This window comes from Aplysia californica, unplaced genomic scaffold (genome assembly GCF_000002075.1).
Source record: "Aplysia californica isolate F4 #8 unplaced genomic scaffold, AplCal3.0 scaffold00395, whole genome shotgun sequence".
Classification (NCBI taxonomy): Eukaryota; Metazoa; Mollusca; class Gastropoda; order Aplysiida; family Aplysiidae; genus Aplysia; species Aplysia californica.
Window position 1 is genome coordinate 181,597 of NW_004797665.1, and position 13,356 is coordinate 194,952.

The 13,356-nt window shown below is 39.4% G+C and overlaps 1 protein-coding gene across 2 annotated transcripts; it reads right to left on the reverse strand.

Moving 5' to 3' along the window:
• Window positions 1–2,643: 2,643 nt before the first annotated feature.
• Window positions 2,644–12,772, reverse strand: LOC101859349 (60S ribosomal protein L17). 2 transcript variants are annotated; one of them, XM_005103898.3, is made up of 7 exons: window positions 12,756–12,772; window positions 11,295–11,342; window positions 8,131–8,171; window positions 6,809–6,943; window positions 5,598–5,696; window positions 4,502–4,598; window positions 2,644–2,829 (listed from the first exon to the last, which is right to left on the reverse strand). In XM_005103898.3, the coding sequence occupies exons 2-7, from the start codon at window positions 11,332–11,334 to the stop codon at window positions 2,681–2,683; spliced, it is 561 nt and encodes a 186-aa protein (XP_005103955.1). In that variant the 5' UTR covers window positions 11,335–11,342; window positions 12,756–12,772; the 3' UTR covers window positions 2,644–2,680. The 2 variants fall into 2 exon arrangements, with proteins under 2 accessions (XP_005103955.1, XP_035827098.1); XM_035971205.1 differs by lacking the exon at window positions 12,756–12,772 and having other exon boundaries at window positions 11,295–11,391.
• Between the last annotated feature and the right edge of the window lie 584 nt (window positions 12,773–13,356).

Consider the following 13,356-nt stretch of genomic DNA (forward strand, 5'->3'; position numbering starts at 1 on the left):
TTTTTGATGGCTCGAGATTATTATGACTAAAATCTTGAATTTTTTGCTTGGTAACCTTTTTTTGTACTATGTCACCCCCTTTGATGCAGAAAAGCAAGCTTTAGACCAAAAACTATAGCATTTGGGTGTTGACCATAGCTACACCCCCTTAAGATTAGGGGTGTGACTGAAAGACAGCTGTACTGTAAGGAGCCAAGGGGTAGCAGTAGTAGAAAGGCTGCAGGAAAAGTCAGAAGCCCAGAGGAGGGGGGGGGGGCCAGAAAGTGGAGACGGAAGCAGACGACAGAACATGGTTTGAGAACAGAAAAAGAGGTGAAAGGAGAACATTTTAGAAGGAAATCTTCGTCGCTGTCAGATTTCGAACCCGTGACCTGTTGAATCTTGAATGAGAGGCGAACACCGTAACCTCTATGTAACGAGAGCCCCTACCTATTTCAAGCTCATACCTCATTCCAGTATTCGAGTGTCAAGCAAGGAGTTTAGTTCTAAGCTCCTTGGTGTCAAGATGGATAAATACAACATACAACCATGGACATTTAATGCATCCCAACCACCCCACCATGGTTTTGACATGCTCCAAATCCAAATACAGTGGAACTCGGATTCAACGAGATGAGATAGATTCCCTGTTTTTATTTTTCTTCTTTAAAATCAATAAAAATAAAAATAACCCGGATTCAACGAGCACTTACTTAAATCGGCGAGCTCGGATTCAACGAGACCGCTTCTCGCTTCCCCGGTGAACAGCCCCCGAAGACGTGGCTTCGCTCATATTTCTCCCAGAACGAACTTTATCTATTCCCGGAAACCATCCATTGCACCTGCATCGATCATGAACCATTATTCACTTAGCCCATTGCATGCGACCAATCAGCGGCCTTTTTTCATACCAACTTACCAACACATGCGTTGTTGTCATGAGCACGTGTCTACTCTGGTGTGTGTCGGGGACGGATGGACGGCCTGCACACGTGTGACTGTGTGTGCGTGCCGGTGAGGGGGGCACTAGCGGTCCGGGCGTTGAACGTCGCAGATACAAACGCGTCAGTCACAGCTTATATATAATATGCAGGTATTTCAGGCACTAGAGCTACTTGTGACTTCTCTTTTTACATTACTTGCTCAGTGCCTGTAATGATCTACACAAAACCTCGTGTTTGCTATTATAACGAACACTCGGATTCAACAAGATTTTAGGTCAGGCCTGGTGACCTCGTTGAATCCAAGTTCCACTGTACTGTAACCATTTTAATTTCAATTTCAATCTCTGCTGAGGGTAGGCCTACATGTATTTACTACACCAGTGTTGAAAGGAGTGGTACGTCCAACATACAAGTTGTCACGTAGGTTATGTAACAACTGAGTGTGACTTAAATTTGGTCTTTTGCGACATGACAGATCTTAAAAGTTGAGCATTACACATCAAAAGCATTTATACAGCTTAGCCTGGAAAGGAGACATTGAGTTGAAGTACACACAGTACTTCCCTCCCTTCAGATCTTGATTTCCTGGATCATAAAAAATGATGTCTTTTTTAGTTTTAATAAGTGTTTTACGGCACTTGCAACACAATCAGGTCATATAATAAGAGCCGAAGATTAGAGGCGTTACAAGAGAGTAACAAACACAAAAAAGGAGTGATATAATACCAGAGCACCTGCCAACCACCTACGAATGATGTTTAGTCCAGGCAAAACTATCATATTTAGACATCAATGCGCTCTGAAGTAGGGATGGTGTCCTGGAAATATGTCATAATTATTTTGTAGAGAAATTCTAAATCTAAATTTTGTCCTAGTGGCGGCCTAATGAGACTACTTGTATATTTCCAGTGTAAGCAAAGATGACAACATAGCTGGTTCCCTATTCCTTTAACAAGCAGGAAGTCACTTTCCATTCCACTACATTATCTTTTGACTTATGTTATAACTGTACCCACAGGCCACTGTAGTGTATACTCCTAACGGCACTCTCCCATTGCAAGCAGGAAGCCTGAGTTTAATTCTTGAGTGGGAAGAATTTGTATCGAGTATCCTTAGTCATTCTTCCGAGACATTGTATCCCTGTCAGCCCAGGTTGTGACCGTTGTCCCAACCCTCAGCTGTGGTAAGTGCAGGATGGTATGACAACAGTACGGTGGTTACCGTCATCAAGCTTCAGATAAATATAATGTTGCACATATATCAAAAATTCAGCATCTCTGCATCCAGAAAAGTTGAAGACTTCTTCTATAGTAGTCTAACCCTCAAGAGCCCATCTGCCTTTCCAGAGAGAGCACAACGGGCTGTAGCATCATGAAGACATAAAAAGTATTCAGAGGGAGCCAATTAACAATTGCCACTCATCTAATTATGGTATGCTTTTCCATCAACACATATTTTCATGTTGACCCCAGTAAGGCAAAATTTGAATTAATCTCAAGGCATCCCTACAGGTCTTCAAATAACCTTCTTCAAAAAGTGCCAATAAATAACCACAAAAGTGTCAAAAGGGCTTTTTGTGAATTGGACTACGCCATTCTTATGCAAATGAGAATGTTTCTATGCAACTCATAAATAGAAAAAATTACCAGCCAAAAGCTTAGCACCATGATAATTTCAAAATAGTCAAAGAGTTACAAACAAAAACAAAAGTCGGGCCAAATCTTTTTTTAAATACATTTTATTGTCCTGACAGAAATTTAGTCTCTTTGCATCATCTTCTGCCTCTGCAACTTCTTTTTGGACACCTTCTTCTTTACTGGTTCTTCCTCCCCAGCTGTGGGCTTGGCGACCACTGTGTCTTTCTCGGCCAACACAACTTCAACGTGGCATGGGCTGCTCATGTAAGCTGTGAACAGAGTATTTTTTTAAAGTGTACATCCTCTGTTGTATACCGGTATCAAGGAAATACTATAAATTATGAGTGAAAGTGTGTAATCCTCAGTGGGCATTATTTGTTTGCTCTCTGAGCCTAGCTCCATCAACGTCACTGTGTTTCCAATACGCACAAAGCAGTCCTTTCTCAAACACAAGTGAGGGGGAAAATTCATAAACAGTGGAGTCAACTTAACACATTACACCTTAACTCGACCGGGAATTCCCTTACGCGCTCCACCCTGACTCGCCCGGAACCGCCCGCGCCGACCCAGCGTCTTTAGAAACGAAGTCTCGCCTTGACGAGACTCTGGGGCCGAGATTTTGATATGCATAAATATAGCAAAGAGTTTCTTCTTTCGTTTGATACCGAAACGAAATTTTTCGGGTCAGTAGTTTTAGTATTAGAGCTGATCGAAGTGCGATTGCGTTACCGAAACTTCGAAAGTGTCTCGACTTGTTGAAAAGCGACACAATTGAGTTTGAAAACGGAAATAACGATGGATTTGGGCAAAAACAAGAATGTGACAAATTAGATGTCTCAGATTTTGATGAAAACGTTGTAGCAAGAGTTTGGGGGGATTCCGATTGATCACATGTAGAAAATCTAGAATTTAGATCTAGGCTGAGAGTGAGAGTGACGGGTCGGACACCCCTATTAAACTAAAGTTAGAACATTTCCAACAATTTGCGCATACATAAAGATATATTTTTCTGAAACTACATTCAGTTTTCTTTTTAACTTTTATTTTCTCAGGATTTTTGGAATTTGTTTAGTATTTCTAAAATGTGTTTTTTAAACACTTGTATTCACGGGAGGTGGGTTCTTTCCCCTTACTTAGGATCTAGGAATGGACTTCCCGTCCAGACCCTTAGGGTGTAATGTGTTAATAAAACCGAACATGGTTAATCCAAAAACAGGAGTAAACCAAAAGAAAATCCCCATTCTTTTCTTTACTAATAAAGCTGCCTCTCAAAACTGAAAACATGGCTAAACCAAAGACCACTGCAGATTTCGGTTTAAACAGGTTCAACTGTACCACAAAAATAAAAAGTTACATCTTACATAGAGAACACGGAATTTAAAAGTCTCATGGTGCTGAAGTAGAGGCTCAAGAAAAAGTCAAGAGGAGCAAAGTAAACACAATGCTACGATGCTGATCATTGTTAGTGACAAAAATCACCAGATATGGGAAGACAGCCGTCTGCCTCATAGTCAAATATGCTCGAGACTGAATGGCAATACAAGTACTCTGATAATCAGCACAAATAAGACTCCTCATATTTTACCTTAGAAGCCATCTGCAGTAAAAACAGAAGGATTGTTAAACAATGGAAATATAAAAAATTACAGAACAGAGAAAATAATTTTTTTTTTTAACTTCTTACAAACCACGTCAAATGCTTTCACGGATATACCGTAAAATACACACACATGACAAAAGCTCGAATAGAAAAGGAAGGTCATAAAAGTACACAAGTCGCTTCAACGTAGCCTCTTTGGATGTCCCGTCTATTAGATTTTGAACTTAAACCTCAAAATGTAGAATTGGTTTTCACCAGTGCTGGCTGGCATAGCTACCAGAAATAGAACCTCAGCTAAAAAAAAGTAAAACACAGGAAGTGCATGAGCTAGGTTTACTTACGATTGATACGACCGTGAGCACGGTATGTCCTCCTCCTCATCTTGGGGGCAGCATTGACCTGAATGTGTTCAATGACAAGATGTTCTGGGTCCAGACCCTAGGGAAAAAGAACAGGCAAATGCCATGTAGTATTGACATTACATAATCATATCCATGCCTGAAAGCACCAAAGCCTTTATCGCCTAAAATGGCAAGGTGTATCTGTAGGAGGCATTATGGTGAAATCAGGCACTTGTCAAAATAAGAAAATCGTATGTGACCCCCCATTTTGCAATATTTATCGATTTTTTTATTTTTAATTATTGGGCACAACACTGGATTTTACAGCGTTTCCATGGACTCTCGTGCTTTGGAAAGCATCAAACTTTGGCTGTCACTACCTCGCTAATTTTACCTCTAAAACCCACTTTCTTCAACCCTAAACATCTCAACTTCTATTTAAGATAGAAGGGTATTTTTTTTTTCATCAAAAGCAGGGCAAATGAATGAGCTTTAAGATGATACCAATAACTCTATATGCCCAAAAACTGACGAGTGCCTAGTTCCAACACATCACAGGACTTATAAATTTATATGAAATTTGATAACATCACTGAATTTTTCAAACAAAAAGTATCCCCCCAAATAATTCACACACCTAACGGAAAATCTAACCCACAACAGTTCCAAGTCAACACAATACAGTCAAAGAAAGAGTGATTCTTCTTCTAACAAAAAAAGTCCTCATCCATTTGCCTGAAACATGTTCTTTGTATTCAAAAGTTAAAACTTTGAAGACATGTGCCAGTCTTGGACACTTTTAAAATCCCTTGTAACAGGACCACATTCACATTGGTAACTGAGAAAGTAGTCTACATAATACTTTTTTCAACTGGAATATGGAGAAAATATGAAAACATTATGGGGAAGCAAAAGGACTTGGGTCTTGCGTAAAGATTTAGAAGATTGGCAGTGGACCAATTCAATATAATAGTAAGTCACTTTATTAACATGAATAAGACAAAAGCTTCAAGAAGACTCCTGTGATGATTACCTAATAACAAACACACCCAGGAAGAAGTCATACACTATTTTATGAAACTTGAAAATGATTTACCTTGACTTCAGCATTGCTCTCAGCATTTTTCAAGAGCTGCATCAGAAATTCAGCACTTTTCTTTGGCCATCTGCCCTGGACATGTCTCCACTGTTTAGCCTGCAGAATATTCAATAGTGAAAAAAGGTGAGACAAGGCATTTTTAAAGAAATTCAATGACTGTGCTCATCAAATGACATGGAAAGACATCCACCTGCACTAGATAGTTTTAGTTTTCAGCTCAGTCCAAGAGAAACAATGGAAGCAAAGCAACGTAATAAATTAGCATGTCGACCGGTTCTCACAAAATATCCAGGCGAAAAATAGTAATATCTACCCCAAAGGGCAGGTTGCACTACATCCATACATAAAGGAAGCACTCCAGCAAATGGTAAAGGATCCTGATAAAGTTAATGAAAAACATACAAAAGCAAAAGTACTCCTCACATGTCCCTGCACTTTTCGTGGTTTTATTTTCTCTTAAATTTGTAACCATTCTAAAGGTGAATTTCTTTCAAAAGATGACATAGCGAGGAAGAAGAAAAGAGAAACGAAAGATAAAAATATGGCCATGAATAGAGAACCTTTCCCAGGGGAGTGAAGAGCAGGGCTTGCAGGGTGAATGTAACAAAGGCATGGTGAAAGAGGTCTTGGAACGCAACAGACTCCTCATCAATTTTTTTTTTTAACCCACAAAAGTACAAGATGGTCATTGGCTGTTGGCTTGACTCTTGCAAAAACAAAGAAACCGACAGAACACGCCACACGCCTTTAATTCTGATTATTCAAAAACAATACACCATGCCTCACGCTATTGCTGATCATTTTAGTTTCAAATTGGAACCTTTTTAATTAAATTTTCTTACTGGTCTGGGCTGTCGCCAACAACACAGTAGAACAGGATTTTTTTAACACCTTGTCAAAAACATTTTGGTTGCACTACTAGCTTTGGTATAACTATGTTTTACTAGGGACGAAGTGGTAGTGAGCAACTTCAAGGGTTCAGTGCAGAGAAAAGGGTGCTCAAATTATGTTTTCATAAAACTGAAGGGAAAAATCACAAAGATTCCACCAATTTCCCTACTTTTTCCTGTTTATGTTCATTTAGATCTATTTCCATGGTATTTTACCAACTGGGAAATCTGAAAAAGAAATTCACGGCTTTTCCCTCCCTTTCCCTGGTTGAGTGGGAACTCTTTTCAAACAGATAACATGAATTGTTGGCAGCCTACCTGAGCACATCGTCCAACGCTTCCGTTAAACCTCCTGAATGGAACGCACTCCTTATGGCCAACGACATTCTTCAAGAAACGATTGGCCCTCTTCAAGTGCATGTGTTTAATGGCTTGGGCAGTCTCACGCGTGTTCTGCAATAACAACAGAAATAATTTAGAACATAACAGGCACACAAGTGGTTGAATGTCTCAGTAAACAGAACTTCTTTTCAAATATTCTCAAACTTAGGCAATTGTTACTTTCAAATATTTCCTTATGCTCAAAACTGGCACAAAATTTTCATGGGGATAACATACTCCAGCAATGAACAAAATATCACTTTCAGTCCACAATGTAAGAAGAATAGAGCTATCTCTTCGAACACTTCAAATCAGATCATAGTTGTGTCATGATATTTTTGTGAATTGCTCTTCACTTTTTTGTTAATATTTCATAACATAAGAGTTTTAGTTTTAGTAGAGGTTTTACAGCGCTTGTAACTGCATACGGTCATATGAGCGCCAAGGGGTGGGTGTCAACAGAGAATTCCTTACAGGGAATCAGACTTACTCTGCTCACCTGTCAAGCTTCAACAGCACAAAGTCTGCTTCGACTATCAAGGAACCCCGGATATAGCGGGTCCCAAGAGTGTGATAAACATACAAAAGAAGTAGTAGAGAAAAAATTATGATAGTAAGGATTAGGAAAGAAAAAGCAGCAGTTCCTTGTGGCAGTTCAGGCACAGTTATGAGCATGACATCAATGAATCATCCCATTTACAATTACAATTCTACTGTGAATAAGAACAGGTTAATGTCCCCCCTTTGGGATAACATAAGAGAAAATAAATGGACATGCATCTGAAAAAAAGGTTAGGCAAAAAGAACAAATACTTTTGAGCGCATTTTATCTTGACATGGTTTTTGCAACTTTCAAGACAGACACTCGCACAACCCTTGATTTCACGAGTTAAATCTATTTCCGGTATCAGTCTACAATTGGAACAGCCTGACTAAATCACTGCTCCAAATTTTTTATCCAGATGCAGTGAAACTATTATGACAAACATTAACAAGTTGACTTTTTGCTATCACTAACATTTTCTAGAACACATTCACCGTCTTATGACATGTGAAGAAAAACCTTAAAGCGTTCTTTTTACACACTGAAACAAAAAATGACTGATTTATGTAAGGATACTCAAAAACAATTTGATGTAATATTTTCTTTGACCCCAAGGTGTCTCAATGACTATACCCAGGATGAAACAGAATCAAAGGGAAGATAAACAATTCATTATGCAGATGGAAGCAATCAAGTAGCCACTTGAGAAACCTACCTTGAAATGGACACGCAAGTAAGAGCCACGGGCCTTGGCCGCTGAAATTGAAAAAAAAGTATCAATTACTGTCAAGTTACAAAATACAGAACTCATCCTTACACACACAAATGACAATTCAATTTTCTGTGGGAATCTCACAACTTATTATTTCCATGCTCAAGTTCTCATCTGTTTTCATTAGAAATTTATAAAATCCACAGAATTTTCAAATAACATGCCAATGAAATAAAATACTGCATATTAAATCTAAATTTTAAATTCAAACATTTCCAAGTATACAAACAAAAAAAGTTGGTAAGGAAAAAAAAATCTACACTGACACAAGAAGAAGAGAAAAATTAAAGTTTTTAACACCCCATGGAAGTTGCAAATAATTCAGCCGAGACAACCAGAGTATTTTCGATACTATCCAACAGATGGTTGGAGTATTCAAGATATGGACCTTCTATTTCGACCACATTAAGAGGTTACATTTCCTTTCTTGCAAAACAAACAAACCTAAAAACAAACAACTAGCCTACTACATAAAACCACAAGTTAGTGGTGAGAACATTTTTTTTTCCTTGGGTCAAATATTTTTCACCGCATTTCTATCCTCCCCAAACATGGGACAGGACCCAAAAACTGTCACACTGGACAAACATGAATACAACTATTGTTGAAAATGTTACATACTTTATTCAAAATACATGAAGCTACAGCGAGCACCAAGCACACCTCTCATTGGCCCCAATATAGATGACATATTTCCACCATCTATTTTGGTCATCTTCCAGGGGCTTCCATCGCCAGTTGACCATTTCTCACCGTGGTGGCCCGCTTAGCCGCTTCATCACCGACTGCTTGGGCTGTGTGTGTGTGTGCGTGCGCGCGCGCACATGCACCCACTTGAGTGTGTATGTGTGTGCGCATGCACCCACTGAGTGTGTGTGTGTGTGTACAACTTTGAGGAGAAGGTAAATTTATGGGTAACCAGTCATTTCATCACATCCAAATTATGTGTGACAAAATGATTTCCCTTATATACCTCTTGAAAATTGTAGTTATTCTAGTAGAGTTTTGTAGGATCAGCCTCAAGCTTATTTTGAAGTCTTATAAATTATTTATGTAAATTGAATCTTCGTCCAAACTGTTCCACAGTTGAACAATTGTTTCAAAAAAGCAAAAACAATGTCTGGTAAAGAGTTAATTAAGGCTTTATGTTTGAAAGTAAGGGTCTGGCTTTTGGCAAAATCGCAGTACCGTACATTTCTATTAGCTAATTAATTTTTAACAGAACTAATAATATGGTCTAGCCAATCACACCTTTCATCAATACCTAAAAACTGAGTTGATTTGACTCGATAGATTTCAATATTGTCAAAACATATTTATGAACGGTGTAGCTGATCAGGTAGGCATGACAACTCGCACACCTGTCCCTTCCCCCCTTCCACTCAGTCCCAACCCTCCCTCAAAAATAGTGTTTTGCGATTGCCATGACAATGCGCGTTTGATGTTTGCATGTGTGCTACGAAATGACCGTCTCCATTCAACCTTGTGGATTTGCGGAGTGACAAGATGACAGTGACGTCTTGACTGCACCGGTGTGATGAAATGACCATGTGACGAAATGACTGGTATTCAATTTATGGAACGAGAATTGTTGAGACTGTTTATAAAAGATAACACAAATCAATACAACAAAAAGCAAACACGGCGAGATCTAGTCAACACAGTTATTGGTGAGGGGAACCCAAGAGTCTTGGGGGATACCCCGGAAGACGACAAAAATAGATGGCGGATATACATCATCTATATTTGGGCTATTCACAAAGGTGTGCTAGGTGCTTGCTGTAGCTTCATGTATTCAAAATTCTTTTGAGAAACAGCATACAAAAATTTACAAGAAATTTGTGAAAACAAAATGGGAGTGTATACAGACCCGGTAACCGGGAATAAAGTCACAAAGTATACAGACCCGGTAGGGGAACTCTTTTGTGATTTCGGAAAGTTTCAGCACCCTCTTGGCTCAGGGTCACAGAATTCTACACTAAGTGTAGAATTCTGTGCTCAGGGTAGAACTAGGTTCTTCTAGATCTATGGCCTAGGTCTAGATCTAGATCTAGACAGACAGATATAAAAATCATTGACCTATTTCGAGGCTAGCCTAGATCTAGATCTAAAACTAAATGAAGATTGCGGATGTCTTTTCGATGAATGATCGTTTTTCCCCTGTTTTGGAGTTGGAGGAATCACAATTTGAAGAAAAGAACAATGTCATATTTTCAATCGAGCAGTCACCCCCCCCCCCCTCTCTCTCTCTCTCTCTCTTTCTCTCTCTCTCTCTATCCCTCTCTGTGTGTATCGCTCGCATTCTTTTTTTCTGTTTGTCTCTGTCTTTCGTTCCCTCCTGCCAACTGGCGGGCATGTCATATACATTTTGCTAGCACTTCCCCCTGCTCTCTCTCTCTCTCTAACTCTCTCACACACACACACACACACACACACACACACACTACCGGGTCTGGGCGCTGAAACTTTCCGAAATCACAAAAGAGTTCCCCTACCGGGTCTGTATACTTCGTGACTCTGTTCCCGGTTACCGGGTCTGTATACACTTCGAAATAAAATACATTAAGCTGCAGCAAGCACCTAGCACACCTCTGTGATTGGCCAAAATATAGATAACGTATTTCCGCCATCTATTTTTACCGTCTTCTAGGTTTCCCCCCATCTGTAACTGTTGACCAGATCTCACCGTGTTTGTCTTTTGGGGGCATTAATTTATGTTATCTTTTATAAACAATTTCAGCAATTTTCGTTCCATAAATTTACCTTCTCAAAGTTGTACACACACACACATATACACTACTAACGCGTGTGCACACGCACACAGCCCAAGCAGTTGGCAATGAAACCTAGTGACGTAGCCCATCGCGCACTAAGCGGGGCCCGCCATGCTGAGATCTGGTCAACTGGCAAGGGAAGCTCTGGAAGACAACAAAAATAAGATGGCGGAAATACGTCATCTATATTTGGGTCAATCACAAAGGTGTGCTAGGTGCTCGCTGCAGCTTCATGTAGGCTAAATAAAGTTTTTTTTCTATTTGAACTATAAAATTCACAAACTGTTTACTTATGAACAGTGGATGCAGCGCTGGCGTTAACTAAATACTCACATTTGGCTGGGTTCTCAGGCTCTTTCGCGTATCGAGTCATCTTGGTCTCTGAAATAGAAAAATAAGAACATTTCATTAATATAAAAAACTTCAAGCAAGAAACTAGATTCTAGGCCAAATATTCATCATGCTTTGAATATTGCATGCCCCCCTGAAACCCCCCATTTACAGTTAAATTTACTATTTTCAAAAATCAATAACTCAATAACTATTGATTAGCGGCAAAAATGAAGACTATATTCGTGTTTAGCATACAAAATACTACTAGAAAAGAAGTATAAAAAATGTGAACATGAGACAGGTGCATAAGTAAAAAAAAGAGTATTATTATTGTGCCTTGTTTGAAACACTCACATTTTAGTTTCAAGTTAATAGCCTACAACTAGAGAAAAGACAAGCTGGTTCCACATCAAATTAGAGCTAAGGCTAGGCCTACATACCCAGACTAAGAAAGAGTCTATCACATTAACTGAGTAGTTGACATGCCACAGCCGTGGGGACGGCAGACGATTTTCGATAACTTCACTCACTTGGTCCTTGAAGTCCTTGAAGTTTTTGTTTGTTTGGGTACCTTTGTTTGTTTTGGTGTTTTTACGGCGCTCGCAACTGCATAAGGTCATATGAGCGCGCTGGACATACCCTGCCTAATATGTTCAGTTGGTAGGAAATTTTGAATTTTGCCAGGGCCAGGGTGGCGGCCGAAGCCTACTCTTATCGATTTTAGACCACCAAGGGATCTTTAACGTGCACAATTTGCACACGGGCCCTCCGAGATTTTTTGCCCTTGTCCGAGAAGGCTAGGAGTAGATCTTTCCTACCAGAAGATCAGGGGTGTGGTAGAAAGACAGCGGTTAGGAGGAACCAAGGCCAAGGAGTAGCAGTACAAGTGTTTAGAATTTAGAGTCAGGAGCCCAGAGGAGGGGGTAAAGGAGGTGAGGGGGTGGGGGCAGAAAGTGGAAATGAAAGCAGACAACAGAACATTGCTAGAGAACAGGAAAGGAGGTGCAAGGAGACAATTTTTAGAGAAGAAATCATTGAAGTTTTAGTTTGAACGGAATAGCGGCCAATTGAGCCACATCACAATAAATAACATGACTGAATTGACACCAAGAGAAATGCAAGTTGAGAGTAGGGTAGACACACCCAACCTACATGATAGGAAAGAATTTAGATCACAGTATCATCAGAAAACCGTCCAAAATAAGCGATAGACAATACATTTTGACAGATTTTCGCACACACAACATTCGGGATCGGGGAAACGAAAATAGGTGCTAACAGACAGGCTTCCATTGAAGGCTTTAATCAAGATAAATACAGACACTAAAAGTACTCTTCAACTTTTAACTGATTGGCCATTCCATTAATAACATGAAAAAAACTGTCATTTCAAATTACGTAGCCTAGATGAGGCATTGATGATGGATTTATTTACATGGTAAATGAGTAGCCAGCCATTACCTGCACTAGAAACCGGAAAAGGAAATATCGGAGGTGGCTAACAGCAGTCAATGTTTTTAGACTCACTTGAACTGTCTGTTTTCACGTCAACTCGAGCCAAGGTTAATATACAAATTTTAATTAAAATGTTTCCTTTACAATATCATAATTATGTGCTGTATTCATTATTTTAAACTTTGATATTCATCAAACGAATTTCGATTCATCCCGAGATATCCTTCAAATTGTTCCCTCAAAGCAATCCGACTTTTTGTGTTTCTCCTATTCGTCATGTACGTGTGTACAATTGCTCGCGTAGATCTAGCCGAACAATAAATATAAATTATTGTACTTTTTTTTTAACCACAAGAAAGATACCGTAGAGTGTACCTGTTGTCCTTTCTTTTAGAAAAATGGCTTAACATCTATTCGTACACAAACATACAATTAAAATGTGTAGACCTACGTATGGTTAAACTGACAAATATCGGAAGAGCGCTAGGACAGTCGAACCAGACAAGGCTTGCCTACACCATCACCTTTATCTGGAATACCCCCCACCCCACTCTTTTCCCCCCTCATTCGAGCATATTTATTTCTTTTTCTGTTTCGCTCACACACA